General features: G+C 38.3%; 1 protein-coding gene across 46 annotated transcripts in view; it reads left to right on the plus strand.

The window, feature by feature from the left end:
* The window catches only part of NEK11 (NIMA related kinase 11), a 328,327-nt gene that overhangs the window by 46,682 nt on the left and 265,749 nt on the right, over positions 1-15,896 (plus strand). For all 46 annotated transcript variants that reach the window (XM_024928044.4, XM_057301902.2, XM_063602926.1 and 43 more), the window contains one exon: positions 7,614-7,779. In XM_024928044.4, the coding sequence (XP_024783812.1) occupies positions 7,614-7,779 (166 nt within the window). The remainder of the gene's footprint in view (positions 1-7,613; positions 7,780-15,896) is intronic.

The following is a 15,896-nucleotide window of genomic DNA, read 5'->3' on the forward strand; positions in this document are numbered from 1 at the left end:
CAAATGGAAATATAATCTAGACAGCAGCCAGAAATAGCATGTTTGCCAAACAAAAATATCTGAAATAATTTTACTCCTTTTTTGTTCTTTATTAGCTGTATTATTAATTATTTGCCTATTATCTGTATGTAATACTCATATGCTGCTAAAATATTTGTAAACAAAATCAGTCTTGAAAAGCATAGTAAATGGAATTTATCTATAGGTTGTAATTGGTTTGCAGTTTCATTGTTGAATATTTGAGGCACTTTATTTTACTTTGTCTAGGAATCTTTATTTGCTAGCCATCTTCAGGAGTATAGGGAAACCGGGCCAGAATTTAAAATGGGAGGAATTTCCTTTATTTTTATCCTGTGGAAGACAGTGTTGGGGTCCTGCCTATATCCCCTGGGCACTTAACATTTTCTTATGCATGGACTCAGCCTCCAACTGCCTGCACATGCAATTCTGCCTGAGTGCTCTTTCTAGCCATTAGGATTTCCTGTGCTCTGGCAAGGGAGAAGAGTGGAGGAATTAATACTTCCAGGGAGCAATTTTAGCCAGTGAATAATGGGAATTGGTGGATTAATATCCCAGCCCCATTACTCCTCACCCTTTGGGCAGGAGAACTCTGAGGTTAATGTTCTACACTAGCTCCCGGAGTTTCTTGACAGAATTAAGCTCCAACTGCCCTCAGTGGTAACTGTCTTGATGATATACCCTTTCATGGCTTCCTTCCCCTCCTGTCTCACTTCCCCACTTTCCTATTACTTCCCCAATTACTACTTGCATTCAAATCCTTGTCTCAGGGTTCGCCTTCTAGGGGACCCAAATGAAGAGAGTCCTTCAGAGCAAAGCATGGCTTAATGGGAGGGTTCCTCATGCTTATTTTAAAGATCTTGCTATGTAAAGCTTAAATATTTTTTGGAAAAAATGGGGAATAAATGGGTGGAGAGGAAGGAAGAAAGAAAACAAGGAGGGAAGGAGAGGTTTATGAACCTGACAGTTTTACAGTTTTATATCTCTTAAAAAATACTCCTCCTCCCTGTAACATTTTAATTCCACATTCCATAATGTATAGTGTGATTTTGTGTATGTGTATGTATGTGTTTACTCTAAGGAAATATACAGCATATATAAAATATTGTAATATATAATATAATGTATAAAGTCATTTTTTAAAAGAGTCATATGCTGATTAACTTTCATAGCCTATTCAGGTAATGCAAATACAGACACTCTTCTACTGGATATTGACTTATACAGGGCAAATGGTAAAGAATGATACATTCATTTATTTTGCTGCTTGAGCTCCACCCAGGGAAAAGGCAATGCAGCAAGTATAAAGCAGTTTGCATTTGCAAAAGTGAACATCTTGAAGCTCTAGTCCGTGGAATTTGCCTTTTCTTCCTGCTCAAAGAAAGGTTAGGAATCCTACTGCCCACCCCCATAAATGCTCTATTTTAGCATTTATCATGAAGTTGTCCAACTATTTATATACTTGTTGGCCTCCCCATGGGACTGAGCTCTCTTGGAGGGCAGGAGTTTTGTCTTTTTCATCTTTGTATCTCCAGCACATGGCATGGTATTTGGCACATAGAAGATAGTTAATAGACAGTAAAGTAACAGAAGGGTGAGATTTCCTGTCTCAAAGTCTTTGGCAGTTTGTTCCTCAGTTGCTGATGTCTGCCATGGGCACCTACAGTTTGCCATTCCTGCACTGCACCATGATGCCCTTTTAACCCCTGCTGTAAGGCTCTGCTACATGTTTGTGATCGGGGTACGTAGAATGGACAAGATGAATTAGAGAGTTCTAACCCCCGAATGAGCTAGTTCCACGGGGTTAATTGTTAAAAAACAAAAAGCAGTGCATATTGTGGCATATGGGGATAACCCATAAAATAATTTTGTCCTTTAATGTGACACAGACATAAAAATAATATTTTTGTTTTACCAAGGGAAGGAAAAACAATAGAAATAAAATGAAACTCCATCTGTAGTATACTGTAGTATACTTGCTACTAACCTCTACTCTTTTTTTTCCCCTACCAGCTATTCCTTTATGTAACTTTGTTTCCTGGCTTTTCCATTATTTTTATCAATGTGCCAATTTTTTAAATAAATATTACTCTCTGCCATTATATATCTTTTTCATGCCCCTTTACTTTTAAAAGTTATATATCATATTAAAAGAGATGAAATAACTTTAAAACAGGATGTTTTCCACCATCAATTTCTATCTACATGTAAATGGAGAAAGAATTACCGCAGCCTTAAATACATTAGAAGAGTCTAAGGTGGAAATGAAAATGAACCCAAATGAGCCAGACCTTTGGAGGTTTGGCTTTCATTGCCCCAAAGTGTTTATAGTTATTTGTGGTAACACCTGAAAGTACTTCTGTGATGCATAATTGCACTGGTCAGGACTCCCAGGTGCAGGTAAGAGCAGCCACCCTTTGCCAGTTTAAGCAGAAAAGGATTTGTTACAGAACACAGATAGTTCATAGCAGTGGTGGGAGGGCTGGGGGAGCAGGCTAGAGGGCAGAACATCACCAGTGAAGTGACCTAGTGCCCTTGAGCTCAGGGCCATGCTGTTTCTGATGACACATATATTTGCAAAATGGAGATGCTGTGCCACCTTGTTTCTTGATGCAGCTCACACTCACATCAAAGTGTTGAGTGGATGCAGCTGACTGACAGAACCTAGGTCACACATCAGCACCCAAGCTCAAGAGAGGCTGGCAGTCATAGGGTTGGTTTGTCTGTTTTTATCTCTCCAGGGGAGGCAAGACTCACAGCCCAGGGATCTGCCACAGTGTAAGGAAGCTGTCTAAAGTGGGCAGCCACAAATGACAAGTGTCTGCTACAATAATGTCTCATGAAAACAGCAGTAAGCAAATTGTGTAAGCTGTTTGGCCTCTACTACTAAGAAATACATGTAGCAAAAAGATTGTAAGGAAATACACAGAAATGTTAATTCTGATGGTTTCTGTTTTGGATTGTGGGTAATATTTTCCTTATGTTGTGTTTTTAAATTTTTCTATAATGAAACTATTTCCTTGTAAATTAGAAAAAAGAGACCTTCCCATTTAAGAAAGGCAGATAAAAATAATTCCTGCCTTCCTAGAGGGATGAAAAATCTTAAAACCCCTGATTATATTTCATAGTCTCTCTTTGTAAAACAGGCAAATGATAAATAAAAAAACACAAAAGCAAAATCCAAAGCCAAAAAGTTACTCGTTTGTCTAAGTTGAAATTAAAATTTCCTGTGGCTTAGGCTAAGTGGGTACAGTAGCTGCTAATCACATCAGGGTCACAGCTCTGAAATCAGAAAGGCCTCAGACATCCTTACCTCACTTTATAGCATTCATTGCAATTTGAAGTTTTGAAAAACACAACCATACATGATATATACACATTCATGCACATTTACCTGTTGTCTTTCCCAGTAGACACAAAAGCAGAGACAATAACTCCTCAGTGCCCACCACACTGTAGTCATGTAGTAGGTATTTACTAGTTACCTGTAATGAATGTTAATAATTAAATCAGAAAGGAAAGGACCATTGTCTCTACTGCAAAGTTTTCCAGTTCAACCAGCTGACTGGCCCTCACTGAGATGGCTGTTGACTGGATGGGATGTCATTCTGCTGCTCCCCATGCCTTACTGGGATACCAGAGATTCTAGAGCTCTCTTAGGCCCATCTGTTTACGCGCCCCTTGGAGAGCTTTTTGCAGCTTCTTACCCTTGCTGGACATAAGAAAATGTGGGAGTTTTGCAATCCTCTAAGCCCTACTTTGGAGGGAGAGCACAGGTCTCTTGCTCTCAGGCCTTCTTACCCATCTTGGAGTTCTCTTTTTAGTTGCCTTTCTGGACCTGACCCACAGCACAGCAATTATTTTCAAGGGCTCAGCAGTTTCTAATTTCTTTACCTGCCCTCTGACCCTATCCCCTTCCCCTGGTCTAGAGAAAGATCTTGTTCTCACCTGGCAGCAGGAAGAATGCTCACCCATTCACTGTTCATATGTTCCTCCAGATCCTTTCTCTTTAGTCTTGGTCTTTTCTTTAAAAACTCAAAAGACATGTGTTTGACTCATTTCTGTAGTGATTTCACCTTTTACCTGAAGCAGTGTATGCTGCTGGTTGAATAGGGAAAATGTGAAAAGATATGTGAAAATTTGGAGAAAAGTAACCCTTAATTAATATCTCAAAGATATCATCTTCCCCATTTCTACAAAAGGTAGGCCAATTTCAAGGGAATGAAATTAGCCATAGTTATCCCGAATTTCCAAAGTTATTCTCAAAGTTTGTCAGTTCACTGATGCTAGAAAGAAAGAAAGCATGTAACTTGGGAAGTCTCCAGGGATGCCTAGTTTTGCTACTGTCTTGAACTTTCTCCTGAGTTGAGGCTCTGATAAAATAAATGTCTGTCATGTTATTTAGGAGGGGTGACAGGCTGGAATCACTGAGCAAGTGACAAACTGTCCCTTGACTTGGTAAGTTTCCATGCTGTCTTTGGCTGATACAGATCTCGTATTAAGTGATATGCAATGAGAGTTTCCTCTGTCAGCTCAGTGACGTGATTTTAGGTAAGGAAGGTGAACGTCTCCGCATCAGCTAGAGAGATTATAATAGATATCACCTGTCTTAATAGCCCTACCTTCATCTGCTAAACTGTGGACAAATGAGATTTTATGCTTTATCATCAAGGTGCCAGACGGGGCTCAGGTAGTTACATTTTATATGTAAAATCTCATGCTCTGCTGCACAATAGTTGGTGTTTGCAAGGAAAAATAAGTATCCTGAAGCTTTTTAGAGCATTTATTCCTTCACAGCAAGAGAATATTGCAAATTGGTAAGACTTTATATTGTCGTGCTTAACCACTGTGACTTTTATAACTGCATGCTAGCTGGGGTACAGTAAATTACTGAAAAGCTCTATGAAAATGTCTTTGTGCTTCACCTGCTGCTTTGTAATCTTCAGTAGTTAAAAAAAGTGTCTTGTATGTCATTTCTAGCTTCTTTGGGTATACTAACAGTCTGAAATGCCACTCCTAATAACATTAGGTCATTTTAAACCAAATTCTTGATAGAACAGTCTTTCTTCAGAGTGTTACCAAGCAGGCATTTCTCTAGAATCTACTTCTTATTAAATAGGAGCCTAATAGGCTGTTTAAAACCAATGTGAAAACACGTTAGGGGAAGGAAGACAAGTGTTCCAACTTTCTATATTGCAGTCACATTTAAAGACACCTGTTAATGGCATAGTTGAGTCCTTGCCTGTGAGGTTCCTGAGGCAGAGCTGCCCTTTCTAATGCAAATTGGCCTCCTCTTTGTGGAAGCAGCTTATGCCTGCTGTTGGTTGTCTTTTGGGAATGAGATGAGTTCAGAATGGGAAGACCATGGAGAATATTTAAAGTGAATAAAATATTAAAGGACTCAAATTTCAGGGGAAGTGACTTCCCAGTAATGGTCATCTTGGATTAGAAGGTTTTCCTTATGAGATTTTTGGAGAATGGAAACTTAACCCAGCTTTTATTGCTCTGGGAAAAAAAAGGTCAAACATTACCCAACCCCAGAATAGGATAAGGGCACTTTCTACATTTTCCTACTTAGGCTCTCAGCTTCTAGGACAGATTTCCTAACTTAGAATTGTAACAAGTTTTTAATTTTGTTTTGTTTTGTTTTTTTAATTGTAGTCTCTCACTGAGAAATGGGATGGGGGAATACTATACAATAGTGTGCTGACTGCAATATCAAAACTTCTAGACCCTGAATATGAAACAAGAAGAAAGCTCTACCTCTGGTAATGCCTGAGGATATTACGGTTCTTCCATTGTAAAACAGAGGGAGAGGCTTGTTTGAATTACTGAGAAGTTAATAGCATAATCACATTTTTAAAAATGGTAGAAGCTCTTCTCTCCAATGTGATTGAAGCTGGTACTTGGTTAAAAAAAGGAAACAATTTTAAAATAAAATGACATTAATTAAAACATTTACATCAACTTAAAATATATAACTGTACATTTTCTCCAGTTTTTGGCTGTATAGCCAGCATCCAGTGTCCTCTGGTTAGAGACTCCTTCATCTTTTTTTTTTTTTTGCATAAACTACATCCATAAAATATATATTATTTTTATATTATTTTTTAGGACCTAGTTTTCTAGATTTATTTTCTGTAACAATCTGAATTCAGAATACTAGATTTTCACATTTTTAACCTTTTTAGAACTGTCTTTTCAGTTACTTGACAGCTGTTTATTTTTGCAACTTTTTATTTTCAAGTTTTTTGGTAATCATTTGACTTAGTTTTCCTAGCAGAGATAACTTTCACGCTCACTCTTCATTTAAGTTATATTGAAGTCATAAATTTACAATGATGAGCATAACTGGCATTAGCAGGCTTGGGAATAAACACAATGACTTGGTAAGCATACATCTCAACTGGGAGGGCAGAAGTTCATGGGCATGCCAAGGAGAGGTTATTAGCTGGAGGCATTCCCTGTGGCAAGGGCATCTGTCAGCATCTGTTAGGAAGGACTGGAGAATGATGGTTAATCTATGCATTGGTTAAAGGGCCTAAAGAAATTTTCTACTATAATACATTTTTATTGATATGCATAAGTAGCAACTCCTAAAGAAGATTTTTGTAAAATGTTTTCTAGTACAGGTCCTGCAGAACTTGCCCTAATGAACTGCCAATGCTTGCTTATAATCATCAGACTGTGTCTGCAAACATAATTGGTGTTCTAAAGTATTTTTTCCTATAGTCTAGTTCACACTTTGGTACTATAATTGATTTGTTTATCAGACTCTTTTTTTTCTTAGATGGGAAGAGATAATGTTTTGGTCTATTCCTCATAGAGTTATCACAATTTTTAAATTAATGACTTGGGGATTTAATGAGCTCTTCTTTCATTTATACATGTTAGAAATACTAAATATCTCTATTAATGTTTTTAGTTAATTTTTCCTGTTAAATACTGGTAGTAATGAAGTATGATATGCCAAGGATAGTTTTAAAAAGAAAATAAATAAATATTGCTCCTATTGATATTAAGTCGATATATTTGGAAAATTTTAAGCTGAGAGAGAGAAGCATGCCTGTGAGTGTGTGTAAATACATGTAAATACATACACAGAGGCAAAGAGAGACACAGAAAGAGGCAGAGACACAGAAGGAAAGATAGGCAAAGAAAGAATAAGATACAGAGAGACAGAGTGATGGATTACATATATATATGTGTGTGTGTGTTTGTGTGTGTGTGTGTGTGTGTATGAACACACATAGAAAGAGACAGACAGAAATAGATAACTATAAGAGAAACCAAGAGACACTGAAACATCTAGAGAGGTGGAGGAAGGGCCACCCCAGCAATATTGCTCAAGATTAGTTCCATGGCTGCCCTTATAGAACTGTAGGATACACAGATGAGGAGGTCAGAGGCCTTGGGGAAGCAGGACAGGAAAACAGGCCCAGGTCCCACCAGGAGACACAGTGTCATAATAGGCAATACCAGATATATGAGTAGGTCACAACCTGGGCATTAATTAATGGCTCTGTACCACTTGATGATATTTGTTAAATGTGTTTTTCAGCTCTAAATGTTTTTAAATTTTTTTTTGATCGCAGAAAGGTACTTAAGGAAATATCTGTTGGAGAACTAAATCCAAATGAAACTGTACAGGCCAATTTGGAAGCCCAACTCCTCTCCAAGCTGGACCACCCAGCCATTGTCAAGTTCCATGCAAGTTTTGTGGAGCAAGATAATTTCTGCATTATCACGGAGTACTGTGAGGTGAGACTCTCCTTTTCTCTTGGAAGTCTTTATAAAAACTTGCTGAATGGTAAAAAGCCTTCTGTAAAGAGATCTTAAAAGTCCAATTATCACACCATAAATTGAACTATAAAGACCTGGGATCCCATGTCTTGCAGCTAAGAATGATTATCTGTAGATAATTGACAAAACTTGTTTCTAAGGAAGGGTTTTTTCCCTCCATTGGCAAACTCAGTAAAAACGAATATATTTTAAGGTGGAGGCCAGGTGTGGTGGCTCATACTTGTAATCCCAGCACTTTGGGAGGTTGAAGTGAGAGGATTGCTAATCCAGGAGTTCGAGACCAGACTAGGAAACATAGTAAGACCTCCATCTCTACCGAAAATTTAAAAAATTAGCGGGGCGTGGTTGTATGAGCCTGTAGTTCCAGCTAGCGAAGAGACTGAGGCAGGAGGATTGCTTGAGCCTAGCAGTTCAAGGCTTCATTGAATTGGGACCATGCCATCGCTCTCCAGCCTGGGCGATAGAGTAAGACCCTATCTCTAAGAAAAACAAAAAACAAAAAGGAGAAATTACTGCAGAAGAATGCGTCAACAATTTTTTGATAGGGGGAAGGGCAAACCTTCTAGAATGGTCTGATGCTTAGACGGACATTTAAATGCTCTAACAGATGCTTGGTTACAGTAGAGGTATATGTCCTGAGTTTTGGATTCCAGCTCTATGGTTTAATTTCTTCAGTGGAAGTTTGGAAATGGAAATATGGCTTTTTTCCCCACAAGAATTCCTCATATTTATCAATTTGTGGTTTACAGCTTGAAGTATTTACAGTTTTTCCAACCACTCTGATTTCTATCCAAGTAATAGCTGTGTATTTTACTGAGCCCCAAGGGAGTGTGAAGCTGCTTAGAGAAGTGGGAGAGGGGAAAGTGGACAATGTGTAGCTGCAGTGTGAATCTGTGTGTTTACTCCTGAGACATTATGGAGAGAGGATTGACAGGGCTTGGGTCAGGTAGAGAATACCCAAAGATGACTACGCTCAAAAAGTATCTCCCAGAATATTATGGAAGCTAGGGTTAGCCAAATGCACCTTGGGAGAATTTGGTACTGTTCATACTTTAGGATGAAGTCAGGTTATCACTTGGATGTTGCTGGAGCCCAAAAGACATGAGGGAAAAAAGATGCTCTTTAGAGTGGACGGCAGTTCTGTTTGGGCCAGAAACTTTGGACAACTCGACCTAACTTGAAGGTGCCATTTGTTTGAGAGAGAGAAAAGAAGAGACAGGAGAAAGAAAAGAAGCTCAGAAGGAAAAGGGATAGCAGCGAAAACAACCTTGCCTGCTTTACACATTAGCTGATGTATCACCCAAAATGAAACCAATAGCCAAGTTAAAATAACTGAACAAGTTTGAAATATTCCATGTCTTGGCCATTCCCCTTCAGGTCAGCCTCAGCCTTGCTGGGTATTTTCCCATCTATGTCTTGACCCTGCTTTGCTTGGAGGAAAGTGGACAGGGTGGAGGGTGAGTGGAGAAGAACCAGGTCATTTGGATATCTGCTTGTCCATCATCCAGTGGATTGCTGAGAAAATCAGTAAGATGATGTCAGGTGTGATCAGTGATATTGAATATTTACTCTGGCAAATATGTCACCAATTTGTGCAAAACTACAGATACTTGCATATGCATATGTTGCACACTATGATCCACCTGCTATAATTTGTTCATATTTCTTCTTTAGCCTCCTTCAGTTAATAAACTGTGTTATTTTAGAAACAACTGACTCATACTGCTTATAACTATTACTGCTACCTCTATTGCTGCTTTTAGGACATTGACTTTTTCAAAGACTCTTTCCATGTCTTAGAATATTTTAAACTGTAGTCAGCACTATTTCACAGAACTTTCTGTGCTGATGGAAATGGCTATAGTTGTGCTGTCTAATATAGTAGTCGCTAGTCATATACATGGCTCTTTAGCACTTGCTGTGCGGATAGTGCAGTTGAGGGCCTGGATGTTAAATTTTATTTAAATTTAGTTAGTTTAAATTTAAATAACCATATGTGGCTCCTCACTACCGTATTAGACATACATAGTATATGTTGCTATAACTTTCTTTCCCTGTATTAATTGAAAAAATTTATAATTTTAATGTAATTTTAAACTACCAGAAATGTTACAAGAATAACACAATGAACTTCCATATGCCCTTTATCCAGATTCCCAAATTGTTATTTTTCCACATTTGCTTTATCTTTCTATCTACATTTTTTAATGAACCATTTGAGAATAAGTTTCAGACATGATGCTCCTTTGTCCTAAATATAATACAGCTGTGAGTATTTTCTAAGACCAAGGACATTCTTTTATGTAACCATAGTACAGTAATCAAAATCAGGAAATCAACAGTGATACAATGCTAGTATGAAACCCAGTGGTTCTCAAAGTGTGACCCCAGACCAGTATCATCAGCATCACTTGGGAACTTGCTAGAAATACAAATTCTTTGCCTCTACCCCAGCCAGCTGCATTGAATCAGAAATTCTGGGGGTGGGGTTCTGGCAATCTGTGTTTTGACAAGCCTGCCAAATGAGCCCAAAGCATACTGAATTTTGAGAATCACCCATCTAATTCACAGTCTATATTGTCTGAATTACATTCTTAGAAGGGACAGTTCTATAAGATTTTTGTTGTTGTTGCACAGGATCTCATCCGGAATCATCTGTGTTGATTTTTAAATGATGGGTGGTTTCAGTGGGCTGAGCTGCTCTCCCGGGAGGGGCTGTTGCCATGGTGATGGCTGCTGGCAGTGCTGAGAGACAGCTGTGGGGCCGCCTGGGCTCTGTGTGCCACTGAGCTGGCAGGTTGCCACTTCCCTGGACTCCTGAGGAGTGACTTGCACAGATTGCTCCATTCTTGTTAACAGAGATATTTCTCATCATCAGACCCAAATTTACTCTTAACTGGCACAGGGCTGGTGTTATCCTTTTTATTAAGGTAAAATAATAGTATAGGAAATGGCAGGTGACCAAAATTGCACCTCATAGAAAAATGCTATCACTACCATTGAAATGGCTTATCTCTTTATCTCCAGGTTCCCTCTTCTGTAATTTAATTGGGGGCCTTTCAAGACTGAAATATATAAATGCATTAGTGAGGCTTCTGCATCTACTACCTAACCCTTTGGACACATACATCAGATTATGAGTGTAAAACAGCAGACAACTGAACTCTCATAATTTCTGGTCAAGATTTAACCAAATCTTTGATGGGGAATAGTTCCAAAACTACCAGAATGGCAGAATATTTCAAATATTGGTGTCTTCTATTTTCCTCCATGTAGGAAGGAAATGGAACTACTGCCCATCCTCCACAGTTTCACACCTTTTCATCTTTGCTTAGGCCATATCCTCTGAGAATGCCCTTCCTCCTAGTCCCACATCTTCAAATCTTACCCTGACTCCCAGGCCCAGCTTAAATGCCACCTCCTCTCTCATAATCAAAGTTTCCAATAAACAAGGTTCCTTTCCCATAAACAAAGCCTCTCATAAACTCCTGGCTAGAAATCACTCCCCACCCCAATCCCAATCCCCTCAACTCTCACAGAATCTTTATCTCTCATGGTACAAAGCACAGTTTACATCATATGAGCCATGTCAGATTCTCAGCATGTGGGATTGATCTTTTTCCGATTCATTTTTCTATCACATCGTGGACCCACATAGTGAACCACAAAGAAGTTAGCACTCAAGATATTTTTTGATGTATTCTTTACCTCTTGGTTCCAGCTGCCTCCCACCTCATTTCTGTCAAACACTAATGGTAATGATAAAATATTGAATCCTTCTACCTGTTGTATATGTTAAAAGTATTTTGTCCTACCTTACTGTGCTGATATACCTAACAATGTGCTGCACTGGAGACCTGTGAGATACTGCCTGAAAGCCTTCCATTTGGGTGAAGACAAAGCATCTCCAGAAACCTAGGCATTAAATTAGTAGACACACTAGAGAATGGGTGAGATCACATATCTTCAGGAGAGGGTGGTGGTAGTGGTTGTGGTGGAGAGAACATATGATAGGGAAAAAGGCAGGAAATGTTGGACTTCTCTATTTTCTGCTTGGTGACATTAACATAGGTAAATAAAAATTTTATCAATGTAGTACTAGTTCTCAACATTGGCTGCATCTTAGAATCACCTGAAGAGCTATCAAAAATCCTGAGGCCTGAGGCCCACCTCTGGAAAGTCTGATTTAATTGATCCTCGGGAATGGCCCAGGCATCAGGGTTTTGAGAGTTCTCCAGGTGATTCTAAAATGCAGCCAGGGCTGAGAATGGCAAAATAAATAATTTTAAAAATTCAAAATGAGAGAATAGTTAGTGTGGAAATAGACAAATAGTCATAAAGGAAAAATTTGTCATTATTGGTGGAGCACTAAGCAAAGATGAGGCCCAGAGCTGAGAACAAGAGAGTCTGGCCCTGTAGTGAGTGTAGTTTTATGATCAAGCCATTTAGCCTGTTGCTCTTATTCATGAAAATTGCCCAACTTGTTCTCCTTGCTTCCCAGGCAACCTTCTGATCCTAATTTAGCTTTCCATAGATGTCTCCTCTAATAGGAAAAAATATGCTGGCTAACCTGAGATGAGTTCCCTATTGCCTTGGCGGTTCTAGCTCTCATTGCGTATGAATACGTTGGCAATCTGGATTATTTATTGATGCCTTATGAACTTGAAGTTCACAATGGCAATTGTAATCAAGGGACTTTCCAAAAGCCATTACTGAGCCCCAGATCTGTGTCAGATACAATTATAGTCATTGTGTGGCATAACAGAGATAATATGATAATATTTAATGAATTGTCAGGTAGGATTAATGAGTCATTTATATCAGTTGCTAAAATACAAGGGGGAGTGTGGTATGTGTTATGGGAAGGGTATGGTTAAAGTGCTGTGGGGGTAATAGGAGAGAGAAATGACTTCTGACCATGGGAACCATGAAGGGGCTAGCATTCTATTTGAGTTCGCAGTACGGGAAAGATTTGGCCAAGAAGAATAGAGCAAGGACATTTCAGCTAAATGGAATGATGTGTTAAAAGGCTCAGAGGTAGAAAAGCATGGGATGTGATTTAGGAACCCAGTACTTCACCTTTAATTGTAATATGTTTGCAGTTAAATACATTCCCTAATTTTAACAACTTATATAATCATAGTATAATTATCAAAACTAGGAAAATTAATATTTTACTAGTTTTCCCCTTTATGCCTTTGGTCTATTCTAGGATCCAATCCAGGATTCTACATTGCATTTAGTTCTATTTCTTTAGTCTCCTCTAATCTGTGACAATTTCCCTTTCCTGCCTTGTTTTTTATGAATTTGACACTTTTGATGGGTAACTGGCAAGCTATTTTGTAGAATGTCTCTCAGTTTGGGTTTGTCTAATGTTTTATCACGATTAGATTGAGGTTACATATTCTTGGCAAGACTACTACAATAGTAGTATTGTATTCTTCTCAGTACATCATATTAAGGGGTACCAGCTGTATCTTATTACTGATGATGTTAACTTTGATCACTTGGTTAAGGTTCTGTCTTGTGGGGTTTTTCACTGTAAAGTTACTATTTTTTCCCTTTGAAATTGATAAATATCCTGGGTAAGATAGTTTGAGAGTTTTCTATTAATAATAGCCTGTTTCTTTTCAAATCTTCACTCATTAATTTTAGTCTCTTTCAGTGGAAGTTGCCTGTGGCGATTCTTACTCTCTATTCTTTACCTAATTGTGATTATATATTTCTCTCATTCTTTCTGTATTTACTAATTGGTATTCCACTGTAAGGAAGAGCTGCTGCTTCTCCTCCATCCATGTATTTTTTCAGTTATTTATTTATATTAGTATGAACTCATGGATTTTAAAATATTATATGGGTTACACCCAGTACCGTCACTGTTTATTTTGTTGCTCAAATTGTTCCAACTTTGGCTAATGGGGTTCCTTCAGATTGGCTCCTGTGTCTTTTTAACATGCCCCTATCCTTTTTTGAGGAGAAGTAAATTCTTGCTTATTAATTCCATTTTACAGATGAAGAAACAGGACCCCAGAAAGTGGAGTGATTTTCTGACTGTTAAATCCAGGGCAGAACTAGGACCAGGGGTGTTGGGATAGATGCTCCTTTTCTTGGCTTATTCTCAATTATTTTCAGTGTCTTTATCCATCTCTATTTCTATAATACATATACATATTCACATAAACTATTTGTACACAAATGCAAATTTTAATGTGATGATATGATTATTTTCTCTCAATGGAAGACTAGATAAGGTTTTAAATAGTGGAAAGTGTGTAGACTTTGGCATCTTCTATTCAAATCTTTGTCCATTTCCTTCAGCAAATTATTTCATTTCTCTGACCCGTTTTTCTTAAGAGAGTATAACATGTATTTTGTTTTTATAGGGATTTGAAATAATGAATGTTGAAAAAGTGACTATCAGAGCTTTTCTCCTAGTAGATTTTCAATAATGAAAGTTATTATAATTGTTCGTTATTTCACTGTTACTCACCCCCCTTTCCTCCCTCCAGCTGTTTTCTAGAAGTAAAGCTAGTTTTTACCTCTGAGATTTTGTCATGCAGCCTTTAGTATGAGGATTCATGCCAAAAGGAAGAAATATGCAATTTTTTTTTTTTTTTTTTTTTTTTTTTGAGACAGAGTCTCACTTCATTGCCAGGCTGGAGTGCAATGAATGGCACAATCTCAGCTCACTGCAACCTCCGCCTCCCAGGTTCAAGCAGTTCTCCTGCCTCAGCCTCCCGGGTAGCTGTGACTACTGGCGCGTGCCACCACGCCCAGCTAATTTTTGTATTTTTAGTAGAGATGGGGTTTCTCCATGTTGGCCAGGATGTTCTCCATCTCCTGACCTTGTGATCCGCCCATGTCAGCCCCCCAAAGTGCTGGGATGACAGGCGTGAGCCACCGTGCCCGGCCGCAAATTCTTAACCACTAATAGGCCTGATAGTAACTTTGAGGCAAGTACTTTCCGAACTGATTGTACTATAAAACGGAACATTTGAAATTTCCTCATATGTTTCTTTTTTATGCAAAAGTATTTAAACAAACCAAGTAAGCGGGTTGAGTTTTGCAATCTTGAATCTCTAGTGCGTGTCAATAGACTATTACAAGTAAATTTGGCAATGACGTGCAGCCACCGGGCTTACTAGTTCTCAGAGGGTCCTTGTAGAACTTCATATTGGGTGTGTTGTGTCTAGTATTAGAAACAAATCCTTTTCTGTGCTTCAGAGCCACTGCTTATAGTCCTGAAGCCTGTTTGGGACCACCACCCCCCAGGATTGGTTATTTATAGATGAGGAACACCCCTGGAATTTGACCATTGTGACATTGATTGGTGATCATCCTTCCTACTGTGAACTCAAATCAGGCATCCACACATTGGGGCTGTCCACACCTCAGGACTGTCTTCAGTGGTTTGCATTGCTGGGATTGCTGCTGATTGAAGGAACTAAGCATTGTTTTCAGAGTGGTGGGTCCCATCGGGGCCCTCTGATTTTCCTGGGCAGCTCCATCTAGGAGTAGGTAGGCCTCCCTGAATTTATCCTGTGTCAATTCTATGGGTCTAGATTTTGTCCAGTTGGGGAAGGCTGTAAATAATACGAGTGTCTAATGTTTTTATATACCTAAACTGATCCATTTGTGATTTTTATAAGTATCAAAATTAAAGTCATTTGGTTTGTTTCATTTACTTTCTTTCTTAAACTATGAAATATTTTGACCTTTTAATGAAAAACAATAAAAAATAAGACCACTGATTTTTACCTAAAATTGTTAAATCTAACAATTGAAAAGCAAGACCAGTTTCATTGAAAAGAAATGCACTAATGCACTAATAGAAAGCAATCTGCAAACCCAGTAGAGTTTATGACATTTGGGGTAAGGCTTTAGCTGTCATATGAATTTATATAAATACAAGTGTTTAAAAATAGAATCACACTAATTTATTTCAAATGGTTTTTTTTTAAAAACCCTGTGCTTTATAGATAAAAGCATTATTTCACATTATTTCATATCACTTAAGAATAAGTTCTGCCATTTCTTATTCATCTACATTTACCTCAGCAAAAAGAACACTATCT

The sequence above is a fragment of the Pan paniscus genome, chromosome 2 (assembly GCF_029289425.2).
Source record: "Pan paniscus chromosome 2, NHGRI_mPanPan1-v2.0_pri, whole genome shotgun sequence".
NCBI classification, from domain to species: domain Eukaryota; kingdom Metazoa; phylum Chordata; class Mammalia; order Primates; family Hominidae; genus Pan; species Pan paniscus.